Source organism: Mus musculus, chromosome 7 (assembly GCF_000001635.26).
Source record: "Mus musculus strain C57BL/6J chromosome 7, GRCm38.p6 C57BL/6J".
Classification (NCBI taxonomy): domain Eukaryota; kingdom Metazoa; phylum Chordata; class Mammalia; order Rodentia; family Muridae; genus Mus; species Mus musculus.
Window position 1 is genome coordinate 114511737 of NC_000073.6, and position 17933 is coordinate 114529669.

Below are 17933 nucleotides of genomic sequence, written 5' to 3' on the forward strand. Positions count from 1 at the left end.
AGGGAATCAGATGATGAAGGTGAGATGATTTCCTTTACAGGGGGCTCACAGAACTTTGTAGCTTTCTTTCCTACTGTGTGAGAAACTGGCCTTGTGAAACTTGAGAACGTTACCAGGATACCACTGCACTGGTCCTCTCACCTCTACACTGTGAGAGTAAACTGTTGTTCATAAGCCACCAATGTGAGATATTCTGCTATAGTGTTCTCATCAGACATGGTGGCCTTGAATGAATGAATTAATTAATTACAATTAATACAGCTCTTAAGAAATATTTTTTTAACTATTTTTCATAATTCTCTGGAACGATTGGTCTTTGAGGGGAGGCTCCTACTTGAGTACATGTGACCAGAGTAGGAAGCACTCTTGTGAAAGTGTTACCAGGCTGATTTTTAAAAAATTCTTGTTTATTATGACACTATATCTGTAATTAGCAGGCTTCAGATGTTTGTGAATTTTATATTCAACTTATATAGTAATTTCTGTTTCTCACCAGAGCACAGGATGGTTTATGTTCTAGAAACTCAGTCAAAAACATTTCTTCTATCTTAAACTTCAAATGGCTAAATAGTTCATGCTGTAAATTTTCATAAATGTTTTTGAGATTAGAGGACTTTCGGTTTTATCTGAGTAAGTTGAAATTCTTAACAATTATTTTTCCTATTATTAAAAATAGATTTTAAAATATCAAATAATATATATCCTGATTATGGTTCCCCTCCCTCTACTCCTCCCAGTTCCTCCCCACCTTTCCTCCCATCTGGATTCACTCCCTTCCTGTCTCTCATTATAAAAAAAGTCTTCTAAGAGATTATAATATGATAGGATAAAACAAAAACCAATGCATCAGAGTCTGACAAGACAAACAGGAGAAAAGCTGAAAACAAGGCACAAGAATCAGAGACCCACTTTTTAGAACACTCAGCAATCTCATAAAGACATTAAACTGGAATCCATGGACTATACACAGAAGCCCCAGAGTGCCTGGGGCAGACCCATGCAGGTCCTATGCATGGTGCCTCAGTCTCTGTGAGTTCCTATGAGCTTTGATCATGTTGATTTAGATGGTCTTGTTTTGTTCAGTCCCTATGGCTCATGCACTTTCTGCCTCCTCTTCCATGGGGTTCCCTGAGCCTTGAGGAGAGGGATTTGATGGAGACATCCATTTAGGGCTGAGTGTTCCAAGACCTTTCCCCCTTTGCATATTGTCTGGCTGTGGGTCTCTGTATTTGTTCCCTTCTGTTGCAGGAAGAAACTTCTCTGATGATGGTCGAGCAAGTCATTAATCTATGTATATAGCAGAATGTAATTAGGAGTCATTTTATTGCTACTTTTTTTTTTTTATATAAAAGAACAGTACTTTTTGTTTTACCCTAATTCCCTGGGCTATCTAGTTCTTGACTCTTGCTTCCTCAAGCAGTGTCAGGTATGGGTTCCATCTGTGGAGTGGGCCTTAAGTCAAATCAGATATTAGGTGGTTACTCCCGCAGCTCTGTAGCACTGTAGCATACCTTGCAGGCAGAACACCATTGTCCATTCAAAGGTTTGTGGCTAGATTGGTTATTATAGTTCTCTTTTGGTAGCAAACAAAGAACCTTCCTGTAGCAAAGACTCTAGCCCATAGGGGTGAAGGCTCTCTGAAGGCACTGACTTGACTTCTTCATGTTCAGTGAGGTGTGTAGGTGTTGTCTTCAGCAATAGGGCCTTACTGTCAATTTGTGGAGAGCAAATATATAGTCTTGGCCTGGGTTGTTTGGGGATTCCCATGAGACCCCTTTGGCCAATAACTCAATTAGATGGAATGCAATCCCAGCATTGGAAGCTTCATTTGGTGACAAGAAATAGCAAATTGGGACTTTGTCTTCCCCATTATTTGGCAATTTCATTTAGATCATCTTCATTTATGTATTTATTTTAGCAAGCTTCTACTGTATTTGGTTTCCATGCTACCTCTAAATGGCTCTAATCTTAGTTGTCCTCATAGTCCCTCCCTCCTCCTACCTCTCCACACCACTTCTCCCACCCTGCTCCTCACTTGTTCCTTCTGTTATAACTCCCATCCACCCATAACTATTCGATTCTACTTTTCTAATGAGAGCTATCTGTACACCTTAGTCCCTTACATAGAACCTTTGTGGTTCTATGGGTTATAGCTTGGTTATCATGATATAACAGCTAATACTCACATATAAGTGAATATATACCATTTTGTTTTGTTTTGTTTTTCTGGGTCTACGATGCCACACTTAGAATGATTTTTTTTTTTCTAGTTCCATCCATTTACCTCCAAAATGTCATGATTTCTTTTTTTTTTTTTTTTAAATGTCTGAGTGTAAATGTACCACATTTTCTTTATCCATTCTTTTATTGTGGGACATCTAGGTTGTTTCCAGTTTTTGGTTATTACAGGTTCAGTTACAGACACGTCAATTTCTTCTCTGAAGAGGACTACAGCACTCCCATCCTACACATTTCTAAAGTGCATTACAATAACTCCTCCTTCACCAGAGCTTATTTATTTACCAATACCATGGACTTGCAAGAAGTCTTATGACTTCTCGAAGAGAATATGAATAAAGTGACATTGTAGACTGGAAGTTCCCATTTCCTCCTCTTTCAGAATATAACCAATTAATTTGAAGCCTATGGGAAGGCCAACAGGCATCCATTTTAAAATCCAGCCTGGGAACTCCTGCCAAAAAAGCAGCCAGAATTTTCAGTTGTTTAAATCGCTTTAAAAAAAAATCATTTAATACACATTAAATGTCAGTGAATTTTAAATTAGATTTTTCCTGTCAGTTTCATACACGTACATAATAAGATTACTTTTAACACCATACCTATTTATTTCTCTCTCATCCCTGTTGTCCCTCCACATAGATCCCTTTCCCAGTTATGCCTGTGTTTTGTGACCTACTGAGTCTAAGCAGGTGTATGTGTTTAACCATGAGTAGGGAGCATTCTAATGGAGCCTGGTGGGGTAACTAGTAGGTAGACATCTGAAGATATCCCCTTGTACCCCTTGTCTTTTAGAGGCAACAGGTCAGCAAAGAGATGTAAAATATGTGTTGTTTCCTTAAATGTTTCTTTTAGTGTCTCCTTTTCTTACAAACAGTAACCAGTTCTCTTAATTACATGGCCAGCCCTTCACCCACTTTCCAGCCCAACCCCTTCAAAACTTTCTCCCAACCATTCCTCCCTCAGTTCTCCAAGAGTCTGTTTAAACAGTCCCTTCTCCCAGTTTCCCCTGGCTTAACTGTCACCAGGTCTTCTCTTCTCACACTGCTAGCTCAGTTCACTTCCAACTGTCTGCTACCAATACCTTCTCTGGCTCAGCTCAGGTCCTGCTGTCTCCTATTTTCTCTCTGCTCAATCTCTTCTGCACCATTATCTTCCTTCTCTAGCCTCACTCTGTCTTCTTTCTGCACCAACTGTCTTCTCTAAACCTACTCTTCTGCCACCTGGTCCTTACTACTCTTGCTTTTTCAGCCTCTGCTGGCTTTTTAAATCCTTCCCAGAAGTCCAAGAGGCAGCAGGCACTGGCCATAGGATCAAGCAATTGTCCAGTTGACTAGCAGCTAGGGATCCTTTAAAGGGCCAGACATACAAAGGACACTACATGGGAGGTAGGCCCCATGAACTCTTCTCCCACACATTACTGGCTGTTGACCCAACCAGCCTTGTACAGGCTCACCCAGTGGAGGCAACTACAACTGTTGTACTTGTGATTGTATTGGCTATTCTGTCTTCCCTTTCTTAACATTCCTTCTTCCACTCTTTAATGATATTCCCTAACTTTTAGAGAAAGTGGTGTAAATGTCCTGTTTAGGGCTAAATACTCAAAGTTCCTATTTTTCTCATTACTTTGATTATCAAATAGTCTTTGTATTCACTGTCATTCACTGTAAAGAGAAGTTTCTTGATCAAGTCTGAGAGTAGCTTTTGTCTGAGTATAAATATAGGTGTTTAGAAGGCAGTTTAATGTAATGTCAGTTGAGCCACTCAACACTAGTTAAGTTTTCCCCGAGGGCCTATGGTCTCCCAAGTCACGGAACTTTGATCAGGTTTGCAGTATCAGGCTTGAAATCTTCTTCATGGAAGGGGTGTCACATGCAACCAGGGAATGATTACTTGTCCCCTTTAAGTCCTGCCACTATTCCAGTAGTGGGACATCTTGCCTGCTTGGTTGCTGTTGCAGTTTGTGCAATTCATAGTTAGCTGGGATAGACCACTGATGCTGTTTCTCCTCCAGCAGCCTGCGTAGCACCTTCTATCTATCCAGCAGGGAGCTGGTTTCCAGCTCAGCTTCAAGATGTGTGCTGTGTGGTGTTTTCAGCAACAATTTGAAACCAACTTCTCGTTTAGAGTATCATTGTAATGACTGCCCTTATTTACCAAGACTATTTGAATATTATACCCCCCTTTCCTATATGCATTATTAAGTGAAATAAGTTACGTCTTGTCAGCACTGCAGGTCCTCTAGAGTTGACTTGATAACTTAGGTGGGTAGTAGGTGTCAAACTGGTGGGAGCTGTCTAGCTCGGATACACGGGATGAAGTGGTTCTGGTGCTGGCTGAGCTGGAGAGGACAGTGAGGTGTCAGCACCCTGTTTCAATGTGCACGAAGTTTGAGGCCAGGGCTTCTGTAAACGTTTCCATGCAGCGTTTTGGATGGTGGTTGACCATGGGTAACTAAAACTGGAAAGTGGGGCTTCAGATAAAGAGGCACTAGTGTATTCAAAGTTTCATTTTATGAAAGAACGTGTTTTATTTGGAAAATAGTATTTTATAAACAATAGTACTTTCTAACCTTAAATGTTTGCTGTAATTCAGTATGTTAGGTATAGAATTGATTAAACCTTTAAATCACATTTTATGTTTAAGATCTGACAAGTTGATTTAGTTACTATCAATATTTGATGTTTAAGAAGAAACATCAGGTTTTGAACCTACTTCTGAAGTTTGCCTTCAGTAAGGACACTTTATTATCTTTTTTTGATCTGTATAAGATGGTAGCTCTCAAAGTTGCCCATGATGGCTTCTTCTTAGTAATCAGGCACTAGTGTATTCTGTGGTAGCTAGGATTATAGGCATGGGACACTGCCCTGCTTGAGAGGACACTCAAGAACTCAGAAAATCCAGCATACTAGCTCATGTCTGTGACTCCATCATTGGGAGACTGCAACATGAGGCTTGCTGTGAGTTGAAGGCCCAGCTTGAGCTACATATTTACAGTTCTAAGCCAGCCCGTGTTATAAAGGGAGATGCATGCATACACATACACACATGACACTGCCCCCAACACACATATACAAATAAAAAAAAAAACTAGGTTTATTTTAAAAAGCTAGCCAGGCCTATAGTGTGGATGAGGTGAGGGGATTGGTAGTTGAGGGGAGACTGGGCAATTTAGTGAGATGCCATCTCAGTAAATAAAGAGAACAAAAGTTTAAAAATTCTATTTATTGAAGAGCATATAGAACATAAGTTTAAAGTTTGATGAATTTTTATACATTGTACAATCTCTACCCAGATCTAGAAACTAAAATGTTATCTTAAAATTTCCCTTTATGCACCCTTGCAGCTGTGCCCCTAAGGTAAATGACTTCCCTATCTCTCAGTGCTTGTGCGTACCACTCATGCATATCATGAAAACTTTAAATGTATTGTGTGTTTGTGAACAATGGCAGGTTAGGGTGGGGGACCTTCATACCATGGCATGCATGTGGGCATCAGACAACTTGTTAAGTTGGTTCACTCTTCCCATCTTTATAAGAGTCCCAGGGACTGAACTAGATTGCTAGGCTGTATGACAGGCATGGCCAGCTCACTGGATAAAATAAGTTTTGAGACTTTTAAAAAGAATTTCATAAGGTGAATAACAGGGTATGGACTTTTCCCCTGCCTTTCTTCATTGATCATTTTTGTGTTTATGAACTCACTCGCATTGTATGTAGTCATGTTTTTTATTGTTGCTTACAGCGTATGAATCTCTCACAGGAAAATTACCTGTTTAGGGTGTTATAAATAAGACAAAAATGTTTAAAATGTGAATAAATACTATTTGGCTACTGGTGTTACTCTGCTTTTCTATGTAACTTGAAAAAAAGAATACTATTAATCAAATAAACAGAGAAATAACTCAGAATTTATCATTTTGTGGTTGAAATTTTACAAATTTCTTAATTGTGTTCACATATAATTATGAGTTTAGAGTTTTTGTTTCATAATCTCATATGAGAATTGTTTATACCAAATTGGCAAGCAGTGTCTCCTGAGAGGGACTGTCCTTTTATGTTTCTCACTTTATAAAGATACCAGCCCCTTCCTGTCATCAGTGAGTAGACGTGACATGTTTTTGTCGTCTGAGAGTAAGGCCCCTGTCAACAAGGTAGAATCTGTGGTGTGGATAGATGCTTTAACCTCAGCTGGAGTATGGCTCACTCTGTCAGAAGAGTTTTACATCAGTGACCAGGTTTTGTAACAAAGCTACATATTTAAGGCACATTTTATTTCTATTTATTACTATATATATATTTGAAAGGTGAAGAAGACAGCAGTGTTTTCTCAAAAGAACCATTGAACATTGTGGAAACCCAAGAAGAAGAGACCATGAAGAAAGCCTGCAGGGAGTTATTTTTGGAAGGTGATAGTCACCTGATGGAAGAGGCACAGCAACCAAATGTAAGGGACGATTTCAATGTCACTATGTTACAGGTGAAATGTGGCATGGACGAGCACTGGCAGCATTATTCTTAAATAGAACATCATTATCTGTATAATGGAATTTTAATTTTGCTACTGAGAAGTCACAGTTAATGGAATAATGCTCGGTTTATGAGTAACAGTTGTAGGCCAGTTATCCATGAACACAAAGCTTTGCTCTTTTATGAAAAATTTATTTAATTTTATAGTAGATATATTTCATTCTGTTACTTCTTAATTATATTTTTTAAAATCCAGAGACATGTACATAGTTATTGAAAAATGAAGAGAATAATTATTCACATGGGCTCGCAAGTTGGCTCAGTGGGCAAAGCTGCTTGCTGAGCAGCCTCATGGTCTGAGTTCGATCCCTGAGTCCACATGTTGGAGGGAGAGAGCTATAACTTTGAAAAATTATCTTTTGACTTCCATAGATATACTGTCACATGTGTGAATGCACACACACAAAATACTAAAAACAGAATGATGACTTCTAACAGTACCATTTTTCCTCAAGTTCAGTGTTGAAATTTGTAGGATAAAATCCTATTCGATTACTTGGAGATCCTATTCTGTAAGAAGTACCACTGTTATGAGACAAGGATTTTTTTTCTTATGCTTTGGTACATAAAATGTCTAAAATGAAAATAATGGATTTTAGATTTATAGTCATTTGAAAATAAGCTTAATTATATAATATATTAACAATGATAATGAATATATCATCAGCCTCCTGATGCTAAGATGTGTTTGAAGTCTTGATATGGCATTTAACAATGAGAAGAAATAGAAGTCAAGATGAAAGAATATTTGAGAAAACCACTACAGAAATGATAGCTAACTGTTGTTAATGTCCATTCTTAAGCATTCTCATTTAGATATGGATTTAAAAATATGTATGCTCACACACATAACATATAATACTAAATCAAAAAAATACTTTTACTCTGACTATATGTTAAAATGATAACATTTTAGATATATTGGTTTGAAGAAAATATATGGCTTAAGTTCAATGAAAAACAAATATCTGTAAAAGGTAAAGTTGTTTTTTTTTCTCCTTTGTTTAGATCGATCAGGAAGTGTCACTGGATCCAATGTTAGTAGAAGATTATGATTCATTAATAGAAAAGATGAACAACTGGAATTTTCAGATTTTTGAGCTTGTAGAAAAGATGGGAGAAAAATCAGGAAGGATTCTCAGTCAGGTTTGTTTTCATATCTCTACTTTATTACTATATTGTTTTCAGAATTGATAAAAGCAAAATCTAAATTTTACTGGTTTAAGTACAAGTTCAGAAATGGCATTGTCAATAAATTTATCTTTCAAGTAGCCTTCAAAACATACAGTTAAATGTACATGATACACATGTGTTATATATCCTATGCTATTATTGACATTTGTCATATATAAATATATGTGAAAATCATTAATTTTTGTATACCAATGAGATTTAAGCTCAGCTAACATAGTAATAAAAATTTACTTTTTCTTGACTTTGGAGATTTGAAAGGACTTGAAAGATAATTTAGTTCTAACTAATAAAATGTGAATATTATTTTTTACCTTTCCTACCTAGAGCTTGGGTGAATATTTCATAAATGAACTAAGAGTTACAGTTCTACTTAATAATTCTCTATAATAATTGACCTTCCTATATAAAGCAATTTTAATTCTGCAACATAGCTGCTCTGATCACATCCAAAGACCTTCTAGGTCTGTGTGATTTGGCTGAAATGCAGACATGTCTTTAGACATCTTTAATCTCAAACAGTGATATCTAATTGAGGGGTAGTATAAAGGATGAATCAGAGAAAATTTGACAGAATGAGTCATAGGATATGCCCAACTCTCAGGAGAAAAGCTGGTTAAGAGCAGTGCTGGGACAGTGAAGGTCATTCAGTGAGTGTATCAGTGAGTTGGAAGTTGAGTCAGTTGAGAGTCAGTTCAGTTCAGCTGAGTGCAGTTGTGTTTGGTGCAGGTCAGTCACTTCATCAGTAAGTTGGGAGTGCAGTGCAGTGAGCACAGTACAGTGAGCGCAGTGCAGTGAGTGTAGTGTTGTTGCAGGAAATACTAAAAAAATCGTCCCACCATCTCTCCTGCCCCGTCAGTCTGTGTTCCTGCTCTGGTACACTGTATCACGGTGGGATCCTGCTTGTCGTGTTCTCACCACTGAGCTATTCTCTCCCAGCTAGTGAGTTCATCTCACTTCCACTCATCACCCCACACACCCTGCAATCAGCCATCTCAACACCTCGTTACCCAGTAGAAACATGACTTATTATCCAAACAGATTTATATAACAATAAGATCACAATTTATAAGATGCCAATACAATAATTTCAGAGCCAGTTGATAATGATAAAAGCTTTACCCGAGTTTTTCTAACCTTGTGAAAATCTTGTGAAAACTGCTTGTGGCTGTTTAAAACCACTCGGAATCAGAATCTCCTTCCTGTTCATCTGTCTCCATGTTGGCTTCTCCTGCTCTTCTTCCCCTTTGACCTCTCTGTCCCCCCAACTTTTAGCTCCACCTCCCTTTTCCCGTCCAATTGCAGGCCTGCCACTGCCCTAATGTGATTGGACAGGGAAAAACCTGCACCATAGTATAATAAAATTTGGTTTTCATAGGACTTGGGGTGATATATTTGTTATTGTTTGGGGAAATATTTTTCGGGAAGTTTATAATGAACAAACTTAGAAGAAATGCACTGCTGGAGTGGAGCGATGGTGCAGGAATCATGAGCACTTGCTGCTTTTCCAGAGGCCCTGAGTTTGGATCCCAGTACCTAGTACACAGGACCCAGGACCCAGTACCTATACCCAGTGACTCAAAAATTCCTGTAACGTTAGCTCAGCAACCTTTTCTGAACTCCACAGAAACATGCACATGTGCCCTCCTCCCCCCAAAATGAAATAAAATCAGTATGGTGGGCTTGGTACCACAGTCTATAATCCGAGTTATTTGAGAAGCTGAGGCAGGAGGATGTCAAGTTTAAGGCCAGCCTAGACAATTTAAAGAGACTCTGCTCTAAAAACCAAGAAGGTCTCATAACTTAGTGAATAGAGTTCTTGCCTGACATTTGGGAGGCCTGGAGTTCAGTCCTAATACCATGAGAAAAATAAAATATATACATGGTCCTATTTCTAAATATATCACAAACTGAGCTACAGAGAGACATTCTAATTTTTAAAGTGAACTTCATTTTATTTTACACTTAGGTTATGTATACTTTATTTCAAGATACTGGTTTATTGGAAACATTTAAAATTCCCACTCAAGAATTTATGAATTATTTTCGTGCCTTAGAAAATGGCTACCGGGACATTCCATGTGAGTAATGGTATACCTGGTTAAGTTCTAATAATTTGTCTTTCTCTTCAAATAAACCCTGAAATATTTTTGGAAATTCACATTTGAGAAATTTTCAAATAGATATTTTTAAAGAATATATCCTGTTACCTGGTGTTAATAACTGACTTGTTAATTTTGATATATGCTTCTAAGCCTTACTTATTAATATTTTTATAGAGTGGATCATAATATTGATATGTATCCATAATCAGTTTTCTTCACTTAAATGTTGTATAGTACTTATCATTTTGGGTGTATGTATTTGTGTGCATGTATGTGTACGTGCACATGCATATGTAGGACAAATTAACTGAGGTCTACTTTTTCCTGGAGCTTAGCAAGTAGGCCAGGCAGGCTAGCCAGTTCCAAGGATTTTTCTGTCCCTGTCTGCCCCAGCATTGAGTTAGCATGCATACATCACTGGACCTGGCTTTCTTTTTTTAAATATGAGTTCTAGGGCTCAAATTCAAGCCTTTATGGTTGCAAAAAAACATTTTTCTGATTGAACAAGCCCAGTGTATGTGTTTTGTGTGTGTGTGTGTGTGTGTGTATTGTATATCACTTATTACATGCCTTATGTTTTTAAGTACTTATAAATGTTTAATAAAGTTTCAGAAAATTGTTCATTTAAAAATATTTAAAACTCACACACAATTTTTACTTTAAATTTCCTACTGATTTTTGGAATGATTTTTAATTTTTTTGTACTGAATATAATTTGAATTTCTAGTATGAAATATATGGTTTTCTTTGTTAGTCCTTTCAGTAGTTTCCCCCATATGAACACATACATAGTACATTATTCCTAAATCAGCATAATACTGCTTTATAGTTTAAAGTGTGTCAACCTTTTATTTCCATATATAAGAAATTAGTATTTCTCGCTTTTTGGCCAAAAACATAGGTATATAGAATATATAACTCTTCAATGAGCAAAATATTTGTGTGTGTGTGTCTGTGTGTGTGTGTGACTGAGGATGACTTTGTGTGTCCTCTGTATCACTCTCTGTGAAACAGAGTCTCTTACTGAATCTGTATCTTTGCTGGAGACAGGGAAGCTCCATTTATCCTCTTGTCTTACCTCCCCCTACTCCCAGCACCCCTACCAAACACTAGGATTGCAGTATACATACAGTTATGCCCAGCTTTTCACTTGGGTACAGGAATATGAATTCATATCTTCATTTTTACACAGGAAGTAATCGTACCCACTGGGTCATCTTTCCTGTTCCCCAAATAATTCTATATTTTGTCTCCATAATCCAGACACCAAAGTTATAAAATCAACACAATAGAAATATCAATAATTTTTTTCAATACCTTTCAATTATCTTTGTCTTTCCTGTGTATTCTTTGGGCCTTTACTATATTTTTTAATTTTCTTTGAAACCTTATAAAAGAGTACTTTTTAGTATATCAGAATATCTTAAAATAAAATTGTGGGAAATACCTTACTTGTTGGGATATAGTTTAGCTAGAAGAAAATTTCACTTTCAAATGTCTTATGCCAAACCTAAAGTATTTTGTTAACTTCAGATCACAATCGTGTGCATGCCACAGATGTCCTACATGCTGTTTGGTATTTGACAACCCGACCAATTCCTGGCTTACCTCAGATCCATAATAACCATGAAACGGAAACCAAAGCAGGTACTTCTTCCTACCAATCTTTATTTTAATTATGTAAATTAAGCTGTCTCATATAAGTACATCTAATCTCTAAAAAAAAAATCTTTTTAAGTAAACTTTGGTACACATAAAAGATTGTGTAAGTTACAGTGCTTAATTTGACATAAAATAAGCCGGGCATGGTGGTGCACGCCTTTAATCCCAGCACTCAGGAGGTAGAGGCAGGCGGATTTTTGAGTTCGAGGCCAGCCTGGTCTACAAAGTGAGTTCTAGGACAGCCAGGGATACACAGAGAAACCCTGTCTTGAAACAAAAAACAAACAAACAAAAAAAAATTGACTAAAATTTTAAACTTGTTCCCATGTTAAGATGTAGATCATGGTCCGGAACTACTGTATGTAACCTGTTACCTCTCTTCTCAGTCTTCTAAGATATCCATTGTCTTGGATAGTTTGATAATTTTTGTTTCAGATCTATTATATATGTTTAAAATAAATAGTAATACCAAACAAAAGGGAGATATTTAAAATTTTCACAGAGATATTTAAGTAAGGAATGTTTAAAAACATTTGTGAACATTATAAATTATGTTTCAAAAAATTTATACTATCCCTCATCATAGATACCACTGTTTAAATTAGCTTTATGTATTATAAAGTTCCTATATCTCTTACTTGGACTTATGGTCATAAAATACGCTAGTAAAATAGACCTACCAGAGTATAGATTATATGGAATACCGAGTTGCATAGTAGTCTATTTTCATTTTACTTGTAACATTGGGGAGATAATATTGAGTAGCTCCTACTGACTGAGAGTAATGAATTTGTGCTGGTGAGAGAGCTCAGCAGTTAAGAGCTCTTGTGGTTCTTTCAGAGAACTCAGATTCATTTTTAGCACTCCTGTTGGGTGGCTCACAATCCAGCTACAAGAGACTTTTGGCTTCTTTTGGCCTTGGCAGATACTGCACTCATGAATGCATATTCATTCTCTCTCTCTCTCTCTCTCTCACTCTCTCTCTCTCTCCTTTCTTTTTTGTAATGTCAGGAAAAGAACTGAGGACCTTGTGGATGCTACTCAAACATTCTACTGAGCTACAATCCTGAGTTCTTAGTAGCATCTATTAAAGAGTTCTTCATACATTTTAAATATAGTGGACTCCTAAATGCTATGACATCAGTGGTTTACCTTATAAAAATGCTGTGCACATAAGTTAACATGTGAGAAAGTCCCCAGTGTCATACATAGTGCATAGCCGTCTCGCAGTGCTCTCTTGGCATCCTGGATGAAAGTCAGAAGCATCAAATTGTACTTTCAGTTTTATTTCATTTATTTGTGTTTCTCTCTATAATAGAACCATGTCTTTATCACTTGAGCTGTGTAATATGCTTTGAAATTAGGAAGTATGAGTTCTCAGTGTTGCAATGTTCTATTTTTTTTCCTTTGAGGTGATTTTGGCCATTCAGTCTCTTGTATTTATACATTAATTATATATTCAGTTTACATTTTTATGCTCAAAAAGCGAGCTTGGATTTTGATTATATACAGTGTTGAATCTGCAGAAAAATTTGTAAATCATTGCCTTTTTAATGTTAGGTTTCTGTCAAATTTATATGTACTGCTGTTATCAAGAGCCTTCTGTCTAAGCTTTAAGTAGTTACTGAGTTTTTGTTTTGTTTCACTTTCTACATTTTTGTTGTTGCTTTTGTTTATTTTAACACAATATCTCATGTACTCCAGATGGTCCTTGAACTTAAAATGCTGACATGTATAGGTCTGCATCCCAGTCTCAACTACGTTTTTTAGTTTAATAGGGATATATTTTGCTATTTTTATTTTTAAAATTTAGTTTATAATTTAAGGGGGAATCCATGGTAGCTATAACACAGGAAAATGTTCAAGGTATTGACCTGATATTAATAATTAAAGTCTTGCTAGTAGCAGTTTGCCTACATAATTACATAATTACTGTTGTAAGGAGTGTTAAGCGTACAGTTTTTGAAAACTCAATATATATTGAAAACATAAACAGTATGGAAATAATGAACATTTTAAAATTAAATTATCATTCATGCATTAAAGTCATGTTAAAATTCTTGTGATATATTGACTCAAATTATGATTAAGAAATCATTTGGCCTTTGACAAGGCCTATTTCTAACTGATGAACACAACTGAGGACATCTTTTATCTCTTATCTTGTATTTTATGTGCTGCTTACTATAATACCTTTTACATTCTGGAATTTCTTCCAATCCCTTTAGCAGCAATGATAGCTTGACCATTTAGTCTTAGCTAATATAAAGACACAGAAGCAGGTAATGAGGTGTTAGGGACCAGAGTCACAGACAGGGGAAAACACACTGTTTCTATCAGGAGGAAACAGAGAAGTAGTATGAAGTAGTTCTGTTTCAGGCCTTTGTGTGTTCGTGCTTTTTGTTCTGTTCCATTGTAAAGAGCCTCATAGGAGGAAGAAGAAGAGAAAGAGAAATTGTAGTCAATGCAAGAAATGAAACATTTCTTCGGATGAGTTTTGAAAAGTAGCATCTCTATGAAAGAGCTTTGTTTGGTGATACCTCAAATTCCCTCATGTTCATATTGTTTTTAAATCAGATTTTAATCCCCTAGTTTTATTCATTTAGATCCTTTTCTATATCTACTATACATACTTAAATTTTTTCATTCAGTATATTTTGATCATATTCTTTCCCCTCCCCTACTTTCTCCCAGACCCTCCTCACCTTAATACCTACCCAACTACTTGTTCCTTCTGTCTGTCTGGCTCTCAAAAAACAAGAAAAAATAACAACAAAAATAAAATCACATCAAACTTTGAAAAAAGAAAATTAGAGAAAAGGTAACAAGATACCACACACAAACACATCCCCCAAAATACAGAGTCTGTGTTTTAGTTAACTACCCTTGGGTATAGGGCCTGTCCTGGAGTGTGACTTATGGTATACCTAATTTTATACTCCACTGGAGAAAGCTGACTTTCCCTTTCCCAGGAAGTTTCAGTTACAGTAGCTTCCTGGTTACGGGCAGGGCTTTGTCTACTTCCTCTTCTTGGTGCTAGAATTTTGTATGACTACTATGTTTAGCCCTTAAGAACAAATGTTTAGAAAATTATAAACTTAGGGTTTTCAGGTATTTATTAGTCCTAGCAAGAAAGCATCAATCTGGTGTCAGAATTCTCTAATGTCCTGCAAGATAAACAATGGGAAAGTATTTAAATCCTTTGAGTCTATTTAATTTCAATAAATTAATACTGATACTACTTATGAGAAATTCTATCCTTAGCATAATTGACAGGAAGTTAAATGCTAATGTTTGTTTACTATTTATTGCCACACAGATTCAGATGGTAGACTTGGTTCTGGACAGATTGCTTACATTTCTTCGAAGAGTTGCTGTATTCCAGATATGAGTTATGGCTGCCTATCTTCAAACATCCCTGCATTAGAATTGATGGCTTTGTATGTGGCAGCTGCCATGCACGATTACGATCACCCAGGAAGAACAAATGCGTTTCTAGTGGCTACAAATGCACCTCAGGTAGGAAAGAATTTTTCAGAAGCTTAAGAATAGTTCCAAAAAATTTTTATAACCGATTGCATATCACTCTATAATCTGTCTTTCTTGTGAGTCATGTTTTCAGTAAACTCTTCATTATAATTAATTGGTGAAAGCACATGATGATGAATGCTAAGAGGATTTTGAAAAATTAGTTTCTTCAGCTATAAAAAAGAATAGTTTATAACTCCATGTTTCATGAATTCTATATCTTGATTGAAATATTTTTGTCTTCTAACAAATTGATAAAGCTCTGGTTAGATCATTGTTCTTTCTGATTGGGTCCATAGTGTGGCTAAAAGTTGTAATAACTAAGGAGAGCCTTAATGGTTTGTTCTTTCCATTTTTCTCCTATGATTTATCTTAATATCTTTACCTTCTGTTCCTTAGCTATGAACATATTAGTGCACTAACAATTTCTTTCTTGGGGGTGATGAGATGCCTTACCAGGTGAAAGTACCTCCCTCCAAGCATGACAACCTGAGTTTAATCTCTGGGGCTGGCTTGATAGAAAGAGAAAACCAGTTACGTCAAGCTGTCCTCAGACCTCCACACATGTGCCATGGCATGCAGATGTATCCTCATCTCACATAAACAAATAAGTAAATACAAATGTAGTAAGAAGATAGACAACAATTTATTTTGGTATAGTATTTTATATGGAGGGAATATAGCTGATCAAGTACCAAACTCTTTTAGGGTCAGATCACAGTCTAAATAAAGTAGTATGAATTCCCAACATGAATACTGTAACTGCCATAACTTTAAACATGAGAACTTGGAACTAAACATGGTTTTTAGAAGAATTTAATGTGGTTTGAGGTATTTGTGTTGTAGATTGCTGCAATGTTGTATATATGTTTCTAACCAACATATAACCAGTAATCAACATCATAAAGAGTAACCAATGTTATTATTTGTGATGAATTCATCTGTCTTCACTTTTAGTATTCTGTCTTAAATTTAGTTCCATTTATCATTTGTAGCCATTTTCTGTTCCTCTTTTTATCTGTCTTGTTCAATCATGTCAACTGTTAAAAATACAGAAGATAAAGTGTGTGTTAGAGAGACAAAGACACACGTACACACACACACACGGGGGGGGGGAAGAGAGAGAGAGAGAGAGGGAGAGAGAGAGAGAGAGAGAGAGAGAGAGAGAGAGAGAGAGAGAGAGAGAGAGAGAGAGAGAGAGACACTACCTGCCCAAGGTTACATATTTGTAGTATCATTCTACAAATTTAGAGGATATTCTAACCTCCACATCACTTTGATTGACTTACTGGCAAATCACAATTCTTTGAAAAAAGCACTAGATCTGATGCCAGGAGGTTTGTATTTAATTTCTGGTTGCCCACTTGTTCCTGAGGTGTGTGAATGAAGATAGAAGCTTATCCCTCTAGGGCTGGGATAGGGCTAACCTCTTAACAGTGTCTGTGTCTAAGCATGAGGAACTAAGTTAAGATCCCCAGAACTCATGTTAAGAAGCCAGACAAAGGCCATGTTCTTGAACCCCAGAACTGGGCAAGGGAGGGCTAGTGGGGCATACCTGAAAGTTCAATGACTAACTGGTCTGTCCAGACAGTGAGCTTCAGAGCATTCACTGAGGGACTGTCAACAAAAAGACAGACAAAGTGATCAAGAAGAGACACTAACAACTTGAGGCTTTCACATGCATTTGCAGGCACATGTTTATCCAACCACATTAATAAGCATGTATAACACACCAAAACATACACAGTTTTCCACTAGAACAAAAAATTGTGATATTAAGGGTAAAAAGAGACAACATATAAAATGAATAGTTCTAAAAAAATTGTTACTCTGTTAAAATACCTAAAGCAATCATCATTTATTTTGGCTCATCATTTTAGACATTTCCATTTACAAGGTCAGTGGGTCACATTGCTTTTGGGCCTGTGTGGATATAACTCATGGTGAAGAGTGTGTAACTCCTGTGTTAAGGAAATTAGCATGTGAAAAAGACAAGACCTGGCATCCAACAGTCCTTTTCAAAGATACACCCAGTCCTTAAGTCCTTTGCCTTACCTTCAGGCAAAAGATTCTTCTCTAAAAATGCTGGAGGAAGCTGCCTAGAGAGAAGGAGTTACTAGTATGGGCATCAGTACTCCAGACAAAATAGTTGTCAATATAGAAATGTAGTAGGTGGCACTCAGCTAGGGAACAGACTTCTATCCAGCCCCATTCACAGACTCTGCACTCAGTGTGACACCAGAGGAAAGCTGTTTACAACATGACAGGTGACTTAGGCTTGCCACAACCTGTTCTTATTTTTTCCTGTGTATTTGAAGTTTCTAGTAGAAGGATTATATGTAGATGCTGATATTGATTCTGATTTTTCCTTCAATTTTATTTCTCTTTAGTAATTTCAAAGGACAAAAAAATATTACTGTGTATATGGCAGGGGAAATCAAATTTCAGGGGCTCATTTTTATACTAATACTTTATGCAAGTTCCAGGGATTGAACTAGGTCATGAGGCATATGTAAAAAACATCTGTACCTGCAGTGCTATTTCACTGGCCCATTTTAATGATCTGAGAGTTTTGTTACTATCTGATATGGTGGAGTTATTTTGATAACTTATCAGTCATCATTAAATTAAGCATGAATTTGTCAACACTGTTAAATATAAATTGTCCCCTCACGGAGTC

General features: G+C 36.6%; 1 protein-coding gene across 4 annotated transcripts in view; it reads left to right on the forward strand.

The window, feature by feature from the left end:
* Positions 1-17933, forward strand: part of Pde3b (phosphodiesterase 3B, cGMP-inhibited) — a 122717-nt gene that overhangs the window by 96515 nt on the left and 8269 nt on the right. For 2 of the 4 annotated variants that reach the window (NM_011055.2, XM_006507438.4), the window contains exons 8-12: positions 6545-6684; positions 7776-7913; positions 9928-10039; positions 11597-11710; positions 15045-15244. In NM_011055.2, coding sequence (NP_035185.2) covers positions 6545-6684; positions 7776-7913; positions 9928-10039; positions 11597-11710; positions 15045-15244 — 704 coding nt within the window. Of the gene's footprint in view, positions 1-5584; positions 5598-6544; positions 6685-7775; positions 7914-9927; positions 10040-11596; positions 11711-15044; positions 15245-17933 lie in introns of all 4 variants that reach the window. The other 2 variants (XR_001785490.2, XR_003946416.1) reach the window with 2 other exon arrangements.